This window comes from Lasioglossum baleicum, chromosome 2 (assembly GCF_051020765.1).
Source record: "Lasioglossum baleicum chromosome 2, iyLasBale1, whole genome shotgun sequence".
Taxonomy (NCBI): Eukaryota; Metazoa; Arthropoda; class Insecta; order Hymenoptera; family Halictidae; genus Lasioglossum; species Lasioglossum baleicum.
In genome coordinates, this window is record NC_134930.1 from 1,861,040 (window position 1) to 1,872,906 (window position 11,867).

At 39.0% G+C, this 11,867-nt stretch overlaps 1 protein-coding gene across 2 annotated transcripts in view; it reads left to right on the top strand.

Moving 5' to 3' along the window:
• The window catches only part of LOC143217701 (myrosinase 1-like), a 32,608-nt gene extending 23,462 nt beyond the window's left edge, over nt 1-9,146 (top strand). Inside the window, exons 6-9 of one of the 2 annotated variants that reach the window (XM_076442245.1) lie at nt 54-101; nt 183-333; nt 5,575-5,816; nt 6,231-9,146. In XM_076442245.1, the coding sequence (XP_076298360.1) occupies nt 54-101; nt 183-333; nt 5,575-5,816; nt 6,231-6,390 (601 nt within the window). In that variant the 3' untranslated portion in view covers nt 6,391-9,146. The remainder of the gene's footprint in view (nt 1-53; nt 102-182; nt 334-5,574; nt 5,817-6,230) is intronic. The other variant, XM_076442249.1, reaches the window with a different exon arrangement.
• The last annotated feature ends 2,721 nt before the right edge of the window (nt 9,147-11,867 follow it).

The following is an 11,867-nucleotide window of genomic DNA, read 5'->3' on the forward strand; positions in this document are numbered from 1 at the left end:
ATATTATTGAACCTTCATAAATTTTACTAAATATACATTCTTTCATTTTCTAGTTTTAAATCCATGTCGCTCTTCAAATGTGGAAACTTAACCGTAAAAATGTGGGCAATACTTTCCGTTAAATCGAATGCTTATTGGTTAAAGAATTTAATTACATATATTAAAAATTATGTTTTTTGTAGGGGAGCTTCGGACTTTCTAGGGTTAAATCATTATACTACGAGACTGGTGGAGCCCGGAGAAAATAAACTAGTTCCATCTCATGAAAATGATGAAGGCCTAATATATAGTTCAGATCCCTCTTGGAAGACTGCAGCATCCACATGGTTGAAAGTAAGTTCAGCAATTATACTTCTGATTCGTACATGTTGCGGATCGCGCGAGCTACGCGGCGGCACCCGACTTAGTATGGGACAGGGGAGAGAGAGGTGACGGGGTTGCCAAAAGCATAACAATGATTCTCTACCATAGAGGCTTCTCTTTACCTCTCCCCCCACCGTTCTGACTCTTCGGGCACAGCTGATTACCCGAAGAGTCAGTTGCTTTTCAAACTCCCGCTTCGCTTGAGCGGTTAGCATTTTGCTAAAAAAACTATAACTTTGCTTGAGCGGATAATTGTTGCTTAATGCTATAGCTTTGCTTGAGCTAAAACGGCGCTACTCACAAATCCAAGAAAGTGTCTTGCGCTTCTCTGCCTTCTTTCTGTGCTTTTCTTAGTTTTAAATCTTTAATCCAATCTTGTTTCCTTTGCGTTCTTTTATAATTAAGTGGTGTCGGGTTCTTTACTTCAATAAGTTAGATTCTTAAGTTTTTTAATAAAATGGGCGTACTGACTTGTGCTTTACACACTGAACTAACAGTGCTAATGCCGTTAATTTTCACATCCTTCCACGACCCTGTTATTCCTTTACAGTACACAAATTAAGGCGAGAAACTCCTCGTGCGTGTGAATGGGTTTGCAAACTCACACACCCGCTAGATACATATACATATATACACGAGAATTGCAAAGGTCCGGGCGAACCCTTCCGTGATAGCGGAAGAATCCAGGTAGCCACAATGGCTAGATAAAGGATCAATCTAGCGCGCTAGCTTCCCAAAGTGGCCTACTTTTGCGTTTTCGAGGCGTAGTTTGCATTATTCGTGGATGTATTTCTCGACTACTGTCCGTCCAACAAGAGATGGCAGAGATTTTGACAGTAGGGCGCAGGGGGATTTGCGAGACCCTACTCCTGATGCTCGGCTGCGGACCCCACTCTTGCGCTTAGGTTCTGGCGGGAAAGGTCGTCATAGGAGCTCGGCGTCACCACATCGCTCTATTGCAGTCGCACTCAAGACGTTCGTTTGCTGTCTTCGTCGAGCGATTCGGCCAATCGCGGAGGACGTGTAGCGCAAAGTAGGGATACCACGTAGTAAATACCTACGAGTTTCTCTGTGCCATCACTTGTTGGACGGATAGTACGTATTAGGAGTGTGCAGAGCAGTGTTACCAGACAGGGGTAATCGAAAAGGAATCGAAGGGAATACAAGTACCCCCTCTCTGATGACCAGAGCAATATGTGACACGTTGCGCGACTGCGCGACGAGAATTGAGTGAGGCAGAGTGAGGCGAATGGGAAACACGTTGCGCGTGCGCGATAGGGACTGAACGGTGGAATAGGATAGTGGAAGGAGATAGAAGTGGAGAGCCTGGAGAGGCAATGAGGTTCGTTTCTACCTCAATCTGGCCACACTGATACGGATTGTCTTATGTATCGGACGTCCGAGTGTTCGGGTCGGGTTCGTCGAAGTCGGGCGGTCAGCCTGGACATGCAGGTCGATATTATAATGTCCATCGTCCACGCAAACAATAAATTTAATGAATAAAAACTCTGATACGCGAAGCGGCTATTTTCTGATTCTTGCTTACTTCGGTTGCCTCGTGAAGGCCAATACCAGTGGTGTTGGACAGGTAATATCTGCCGAATATTATAAATTACAGTAATAAGTTATTAGTAATAACGTTATAACGTTATATAACGTACGACCTGCATTATCAGCCGTATTCTATTATAACATTTGTAACGTGCAGTTTAGGAAAGAGACAGTGCTGCTACTAGTGCAAAATTTCGAAACCTCGAGGTGCTGTATTATTTTCCGAAACATTTTTCGTGTTTAAATAATTAACTAATCAACTAAAAATACGCACCATCGCCTTTGTACATGTCCTGGCTATGTCGATGCAGAGCGATTTTTTCGATTCGAACGATAAATCTCTCAATATTTACGAAAATCTGTCAGTGGCGGCCATCTTGTGATATCATGCTTGTTTCGGATGCCTCGTGACAGGCGGTATCTGCCGAATATTACAAATTACTCCTCGATAACGTAGAAATATGCATTTTTGGCACCGGACCCACATAGATTTGACTTTTAGGAATCACAATTGACACCTTCTGAACTCCTCATTGCAATGTTGAAGCCTCATTTTGTATTCTAGTAAACCTTGTAATTTCATATACGTATATGCGGATCTAGCGATGTGTGCGTGTGCCACCAAACTCTTGCACGGGCGCGCCTGTACCCTTAAAAGATGTTTACAGTCGTAGCTAACACGTGCGAAGACTGTTGAAACTTTTCATTCCTATCAATAGACCTACTGTGAATCATAATAGTTGTACTACGGTCCAATATTAAGATGCTATTTTCCTTTAATAAGTGTGCCAATACTATTTTGGATTAAATTTCACCTCTCGAAACCACAAATTTTTAACTTTTTTTACGTAACCCAATAAATTTTGGCGAGAAAATGCCGAAAATCCAAATATTAATGTTAGGAATGAACTAGTTGAAAAGTTACGCGTGTTTAAAGTTTAAAGTTCAACGATTTTGACAGGAAAGGGCGCCGCCATGTTGGTATCTACTCAGACAGCGTCCAATGAGCGGAGCCGCGAGAAGGTTGGTCAGGATTAGGTTCCTGTGGAGGGGTGGGGGAGACTACGCTTGCAAATCAACGTTATCGACATCACCGCGCGCGTGTGCTGCCATCTAGGTGCTCCACTCGTGAGACGAATTGCTACATTGAGCGCGGCGCTTGCTACATACCAACATATAGCGACGCCCTTACTTATCAATAACGCTTAAAATTGCTCAACTCGACACACCCATAACACTGTCCAAGAAATTTCAACTTTTTTGTGATTTCAATATACTGTTGGGTCCTTCTTATAGAGTTTCTTGCGCTGATTCCGAATCTGGTTTTCATTTTTTTCCTATACGTCCAGTTTTTGAAAATCATGGCTTTGAAAAAAAAACATATTTTTCAACTTTAATAAAATATTGTGATGTTATTATAAAAGATATTGAATTGTTGTTTACAGCAAACGATTCTGTAGACTTTCCCGAATACAGTGATATCCAATATTAATACATTATGATTGTTTAAACATGTTTAAACAATGATTAAAGACGGAGATGCACCACTTTTGCACCAATTTTTGCGGATATTTTCGAATTTATCTCAAAAAATAAGGGTCCAGCGAAAAATTGAACTATACCGCGCGAAAGAGCAGACTTTTATCTTGAGAAACCCCCCTGTGAAGTTTGCATGGTCGACGTTTTTACCGAACCAGAAAGCAAAATATCTTCGCCCGACATGCGTTGACGCCAGTGGTGCTCTTCCACTAGCGCGGTCGTTCGTCGGGATACGGCGCGGCGCGCTGCGCTGCGGTGAAACAGCGCGTGGCTATAAGCGCGCAATTATGTCAGCTTACTTAAATGTAATATTTTATTAAATGTTATATTATTGTTCTTTATTATTTATTAGTATATTTATTCTGTATAAATTATTTTATGTATTTTTTAATGTTAGTCTCTCGTTTATAGTATATTTAATACAAAAAATACCTTTTGTAACAAAAAAATAATTTATTCACACACTACACTATTACACTATTTACAATGCTAATATATATGTGTACACTACTCAGATATAATACACTACTAAAATACATATATCATATACACAACAACTAAAATACTATAAATAACTATAAATGTTTTTTATGAAGTTTTATACGTAGCAATGCAGATTTGAAATGCTTGACACGACTGATTTCAACAAACGCAAAGCCGAAACTGAACTCTGGCATCAGTTTTCTTAAGAACCAACACGATATTTTGAAATAAATGACGGTCTACGGACAACGGAATACATACAATGTAAGGAAAGTCTGCAATGCGGTGACTGAAAAATTTTATTTTCAGTAATTGTCGTCTTATCTATGTATTGTAATTATAGTGCCAATGAACACTCGAGATTCTTCCGAGTAAAATAAGTCCAAACACAATATAAACGGGACTATTTTTATTGACTTAAATACATAATTAAAATAGTTTGCTCCATATTAAATCGATATAGTGTATTATATCTGAATAGTGTACACATATATATTAGCATTGTAAATAGTGTAATAGTGTAGTGTGTGAATAAATTATTTTTTTGTTACAAAAGGTATTTTTTGTATTAAATATACTATAAACGAGAGACTAACATTAAAAAATACATAAAATAATTTATACAGAATAAATATACTAATAAATAATAAATAACAATAATATAACATTTAATAAAATATTACATTTAAGTAAGCTGACATAATTGCGCGCTCATAGCCACGCGCCGTATCCCGACGAACGACCGCGCTAGTGGAAGAGCACCACTGGCGTCAACGCATGTCGGGCAAAGATATTTTGCTTTCTGGTTCGGTAAAAACGTCGACCATGCAAACTTCACAGGGGGGTTTCTCAAGATAAAAGTCTGCTCTTTCGCGTGGTATAGTTCAATTTTTCGCTGGACCCTTATTTTTTGAGATAAATTCGAAAATATCCGCAAAAATTGGTGCAAAAGTGGTGCATCTCCGTCTTTAATCATTGTTTAAACATGTTTAAACAATCATAATGTATTAATATTGGATATCACTGTATTCGGGAAAGTCTACAGAATCTTTTGCTGTAAACAACAATTCAATATCTTTTATAATAACATCGCAATATTTGTTTAAAGTTGAAAAATATGTATTTTTTTAAAACTCCATTTTCTCAAAAACTGGACGTATAGGAAAAAAATTAAAACCAGATTCGGAATCAGTGCAAAAAACTCTATAAGAGGGACCCAACAGTATATTGAAATCAAATTTGGTGTTGGACAGTGTAATTATTAGAACTTGGATTTTTGACATTTTCTCGTCAAAATCTACAGAGTTATGTTTAAAAAAGTTAAAACTTTTTGATTTCTTGAGGTATAGTTCAGCGTTTTTTGGATTCACTGTACTATTGTACATCTTTACATTTCAACTTACATTTTATTGTACTATCTATTGATAGCAGGAAAAAATGTGTTACATATCTTCGGTGTTTAGCTTCTATTTCATTTAACAAAGTAATTGCAATTTAAAGAATCTACGTAGTTTCTAATTTTATTGTTGACGTGCTAAAAATATTGAAGTTTAAACGTTTCTTAAAATCTTGTAGAAAACAGTGTTTCATGAAGTGTAATGCAAATATAAAACAAGTTTACTGTTATGTTTCTTTTAGGTGGTACCCGAAGGCTTTCGGAGCGTTCTTCGCGAATTGTCGTCGAAATATGGCAATCCGCCGATATACGTTGTTGAAAATGGATTCTCCGATTTTGGAACCGTCAACGATACTGACCGAATCGATTACTATCGTGCTTACTTGAGAGAAATGCTTCTAGCCATACACGTAGATGGCATTAACATTCGAGGATACTATTTATGGTCGCTTCTAGATAATTTCGAATGGGAAAGAGGATACAGGTTTGTTTCTCACTTGTTAGAATACACAGTAGGGTGGATCTTATTTACTCTTATCAAAAATATTTGTCAAAATATCTTTGATGACACCCCCAGAGTTATTCTAAATAATTTTAAAAAAAATCTGTGTAAAGTTTGAGCTCGATCGGGTAACGGAAAAACGTGCCCCTAATGGATTAAACATACACAAAGATATTCGAGAAAAACGATTTTATGAGCTTTAAATTAATTTTTTTTATGTTTAATCATATTATCAATAATTTTGTATGTATCACTTTTTAATATTATTGCAAATAATGAAAATATTCAAGGTGTGTGGTTAAAGTTATTGGGCCACCCTGTATATGGTCAGATTTATAGGCTATCTGAAATTGAAACATTTACATGCATTTTTGATAGTAATATTTATTGTTGCAGCGAACGATTCGGTATCATATTGGTCGATTTCAATGATCCGAAGAGACAACGGACATTGAAACAGTCTGCCAGGTGGTGGCAGGATCTCCTAGCTGACAGAAAACTTAAATTATCTTACGTACCTTCACAAATAAATTCCGAAATATTTACGTCAGATTAATTTCGTATCATTTAGATACTTTCCTAAGTTTCTTAGTATTATAGGCAATATTTTGACATGTGTAAATTACCTGTATCGACCTTTTGACCTTGAATTTCGTCAAATTTTTTAATGCGTTGTATTCTATTCGTCACAAGGATAAAAAGTACAACGAGAACCATTGGTCAAAATTCAATCGTTCTCTTAAAAAATGATGGCAAAGTTTTTGAATTATTAAACTGATTTTATTAACTTCCCGATTTTATAGAGAAGTTATTGTAATGACCCCGAAAATCGAAAATCGATTTCTTAGCAGATCTTCACGTTTCATGGTCATTGCAGTCATTTTAGACTATTTTCAGCAAAATGTTCGTATGTGTGTGTGTGTGTGCACGCGTATGGCCGTTTCTATGTAATCAAATTTTTCGTTAACGTTTTCAGAAAAAGTAACAACGCGATCAGGATGATGAATGATGCAATCGATGTGCCCCGCTGTAACTTAGAGCTGATTAGATTTTAGTCTATTTTGGTCAAGTAGTTTTTTAGTTTTTTTAGTTTTTTCGAAAGAAGTTCATTCAACAATGCAATTTATACGAGAGAACGGAAAGTTTCCACCGAAGAAACAAACGTAATTACACAAAAAAAATTTTTTTCGATTTTTTTAAAATTTAAAAAAAAAAATTTTTTTTAAATTTTTTTTGTATCTTACGATGATGTTTCCGCTTACAATAATCGAAAATTATCCCACTGCAAGAGTGAGTTTTGGATATGGGTGTAAATGAATGAACACTGGTACTTTTAAAGTAAAAGTTAGCCTTTATTTCACGGCGCGGAAGGAAGCTCTTTACCATGAGATGTCTTACAATTAGCTTCAACTGAACTTTTAAGAAGGAAAGAATCTTTGGGACCCCCAGAAAGGAAACCAGAGTCCCTTCGTATCTCCAAACTGTTTAGGTTAGCCTCTCCACAGTTCGGCACTTGTAAGAAAGTATACTTCTGAGAACGTTCCATCGATATTTCGTAATCTCTGTTTAAGAATACGACTCTGAGATCGTTGATTCATTTCTGTAACTTGTTGATAATCCAACACGCCCCCTCAAAAATAAATCAACTGTTCTCACATAAGATTAAACAATACAATATCATTATATATATATATGTTCCATAAATTACGATTGAATACTAAACCTAATTACAAATTAAACTCTATGATAAAATAAATTGCAAAGAGATTCCTTTCTTGCCGTTTTCTGGGAAATTACAAATGGTCCAACATTTGTTGCCAAGGATTAGGGAAACCCAGAAAACCTAATCAGACCATATCAAAACCTTATACTATTAAAACTATAATATATTCATTTCAATCTTATCTCTCTGTATTTAAATTTTTTTTTTGTTTTTTGTATTGTGACGTTGCAAGCCTGCGACGTCACTTCTCCGTTTGATAAACGGTCAGAGAACCGTATCGGGAGTGAACCGGACCGACCGTTAGTGAATGCAAGAACCACCCGCAACTAAGAACGCTCCTTGAGGAAGAGATTAAAATCGAGAATCGCTCCTAATGCCATCTGTTGCACGCACCGAGAGCAATTACTCTCGGGAGCGTGCCTAGGAAGCAACAAATACCGACAAGGCGCCCCGCACCAGAGGATCACCCGACGACGAAATATTGGCCGCCAATAAAAACCATTCCGGATCCGGAGAAGTGGCAAAAGGCACCGATGCACACGAGCCCGTAAACTCGGAGACGACGTGCCAGGACAATGGGGCTGCAACAACGTAACATCGGCATTTTGGTGGTCCAGCCGGCGTCTCACCCTCCTACAGTCGGCCCCGGCAAGGGTGGTGCGGAGGAGCGCCTAAGAGGACGAGTCCTCGCCGATCGCCTTCGACGATCGGCCATTGGTGTTTGACAGGTCGTGGGTCCAACGACCCGTTCTGATAGGTCGATCCTGCGACTAGAGTAGTTGCGTTGCGGGTGCGCCCATAGGGAATTTCGGCAAGACGAAAGGAGTGGGGAGATCGAGAATCGAAGCGCTCCGTCGATGCGACGAAGGATCATTGTCGCGCTGGTTATCGAGCAGATCGGTCGAGTTTCCGCATTTTCGTAGAGATTTTCCGTGTTCCGCCTTACTGAACAAAGTACGCGTCGCGGGTGGTTATTGCGACGTGGTTCGAGAACGATTCCCGAGCGTAGGCCAAGAGTTCCGGCCCCAGTGCAGAAATCCGACTAGCTGATACAGCACGGCAAGTCGACTAAGTGATCCTCGTTAGCATTTCGGGTTGGCTCGATATTTAGTGCGAGGACGAAGCGAGTGCGCATCGTCCTCGGACCATTGGTGATTGCCGAGGCCTTGGGCCTCGTGCATTGGTGCTCGCGTACTCCCTGAGACGCTTTGAGCCTTCGCGAACAGTCTTCCCCTTCGAGTAGTCGGAAGGCTTCCTCTAGGAGCCGCGTCGAGAGAGGATAATTTCGGGAACTGCGAATTCGGGAAAATAGCGTCCATCGCGCTCGGCAATCGCGCGCCGGTCCGTCGAGACTACGCTGAACATCAGCGTTTCGCGAATCCCGTCTCCGTTGAGACGTGCATTGTACCGTCGTACCGTACTTTCTAGAATCGCGAAGTCTCGAATCACGCGCTCCGCGATCGACGATCCATCGCACAAGTGTACAAGGAGCGCGGGCTCCCGGGTTGCGGCCACGTGGCCGCCCCTCTGTAATTTATCTCCTGACAACGAATAAATTCATTCGAGCCCTAATTGTTTCGAGTCATTTCCGACCTGCGAGACCCGTCCTGCCGCGAGGGCTGTCCCCGTTATCCCCTGTGTCCGAACTCCTGGCAGTCCGTGTCGTCGAATTTCGTTCGTGAACGCGAGAAGAGCCGCCACTCGTGTTCGACGTCCTCGAACCCGAGCATTTCGTGTTTCTTAGTGCGGTACTTCCGAGTACCTGGCGCCCGAACAACATTTAGCGTCCGATTCGACTCTTCTCGCCAACCACTTTTGTCCCGAGAGGACCGTGTCCGCGCGGCCGCGCACGGCCCGTCCTCAGCGGCTGTAAAATCTCGGGGTTGACCGTTTCCGCCGGTCAACAAGCCGGTCGAATACGGGCAACGTTACAGTATATAAAACTTTATTTACTCTAACAAGGAGAGCGCAAGGCCTTCGGGTCACCGATTTAGTTGAGATTTCGTATACTTATAGATTACTATCTCCCTTTCACGAATATATACCATTATAGGGGCAAACACTCAATAATTGTTGAGATATTTATAAACAAAGTTTTTTCATAACCAGTAGTAGAAATATGCTATTGTAGAGAACGTGTATAACAAGTAATATTCTGGTGTAGTGGCAACGTACTAGACTTACTACCCGGTGGGCTAGGGTGCGATTCCCGCCCGGGAAAAATATTTCTTTTGCTTATTTATTTATATTATCTATTAGCTGTGTAACATTGACTTGTTCATATGAGATTACACATTTATTACAAATCAAAGGACAAAAGTTTTAATAAATTATAAACAAATTAACCGAGAAATGAATAAAATAGTGAATTACCCTCTCGTGCCTGGAAAGAGAAGAAATAAAGTAAATATAGGAAGAGAAAATATGGTACACGATATATTTAATAATATTGTACCTACAATTACATATTTTTAATTATAATAGTGGTGCATGCCGTAAGAGAATACGAAACATAATACGCAGAAACAGCTTGCACCTAAAATAAGTGCAATATCATTGCATTGGCAAAAGTTTTAATACATTATAAATAAATTAACCAAAATTAATAAAATACAAACAATTATGTGCACTAATTTTTCAATCTGTGCTGGAACATGCATGGTATGTAGCCGTATTTACAGCAGAAAGATAAATTTTTAAAAACATCAATCAAATCTGTTTTCCCATAAATGTACAAAGAAGCAGGTGCCAATGCAATAATACTGCACTTATTCGATGTGCAAGCTGTTTCTGCGTATTATGTTTCGTATGCTTTTACGACATGCACTCTCTCTACTATTATAATTAAAAATATATATAATTGTAAGTACAATATTATTAAATGTATCGTGTACCATATTTTCTCTTCCTATATTTACTTTATTTCTTCTCTTTCCAGGCACGAGAGGGTAATTCACTATTTTATTGATTTCTCTCTCGGTTAATTTGTTTATAATTTACTAAAACTTTTGTTATTTGATTTGTAATAAATGTGTAATCTCATATGAACAAGTCAATGTTACACAGCGAATAGATAATATAAATAAATAAGCAAAAGAAATATTTTTTCCCGGGCGGGAATCGAACCCTAGCCCTCGGGGTAGTAAGTCTAGTACGTTGCCATTACACCAGAATATTACTTGTTATATACTTTCTCTACAATAGCATATTTCTACTACTGGTTATGAAAAAACTTTGTTTATAAATATCTCAACAATTATTGAGTGTTTGCCTCTATAATGGTATATATTCGTGAAAGGGAGATCGTAATCTATAAGTTTACGAAATCTCAACTAAATCGGTGACCCGAAGGCCTTGCGCTCTCCTTGTAAGCCCAACTTTGTCCTAAATTCCATTTTAGATGCTGGCAATGGCTTCGTCAAGACGTCAGCTACTTGATTTTCTGTGGAGACAAATATCAATTTAATAATGTTCTTCTCAATTTGCTCCCTGGAAAAATGATACTTGATATCTATATGTTTCGATCTCTTGTGATTACTTGGATTATTTGCTATGCTTATACAGCCATTATTATCTTCATATATTACTATTGGCTTTGAAATATCCATACTTATGCTGTCCGCTAAGGATTTTAACCATAAAGCTTCTCTCGTGGCTTCAAAAAGGGCCATATATTCTGCTTCAGTAGAAGAGGCAGCTACAGATGCTTGTCTTTTTGTTGACCAACAAATTGTGCATTGTTCAAATAATTTGAATAAGTATCCCGTTGTACTCCTTCTGTCATTTTCATCATGACCTCCCCAATCAGAGTCGGCATATCCACTTATCATTTCATCATAATTTACTCTCACATATTGTTAAGGAGGCTAGGATCGTGGTTTCGATAGGAGCAGAAATTAACTGTACGCAGGGCGTCGCTTTACACACTCACAATAGTTTTATTATAAAAGAGATATCCGGAGATACAAGTATACGTTACGAGATCGCGTGTCTGAGATCGACGAGAGTGCGATCGATAGCGGCGGAACGCCAATGGTGAATGTAGCGCCAGTAGTGACTAGAAATGGAACTACGTTGCCAACTGTTATACCGATCTAACACTCTCCCTCAATGTTATGATTCCTGAAGGGAGTACATGACATTGCATTTTAATACAATTGCTGTCTAATTGATGAGAGGCGTTACGCCGAGTTCGCTCGTGCACTTATGGTGCTTTGGTCCTGAGAGAGCTTTTGTGAGTACGTCGGCGATCATGTCCTCTGTTGGGATATATTCTATCTTCATTGGATGATTTAGTATAGCTTGACGAA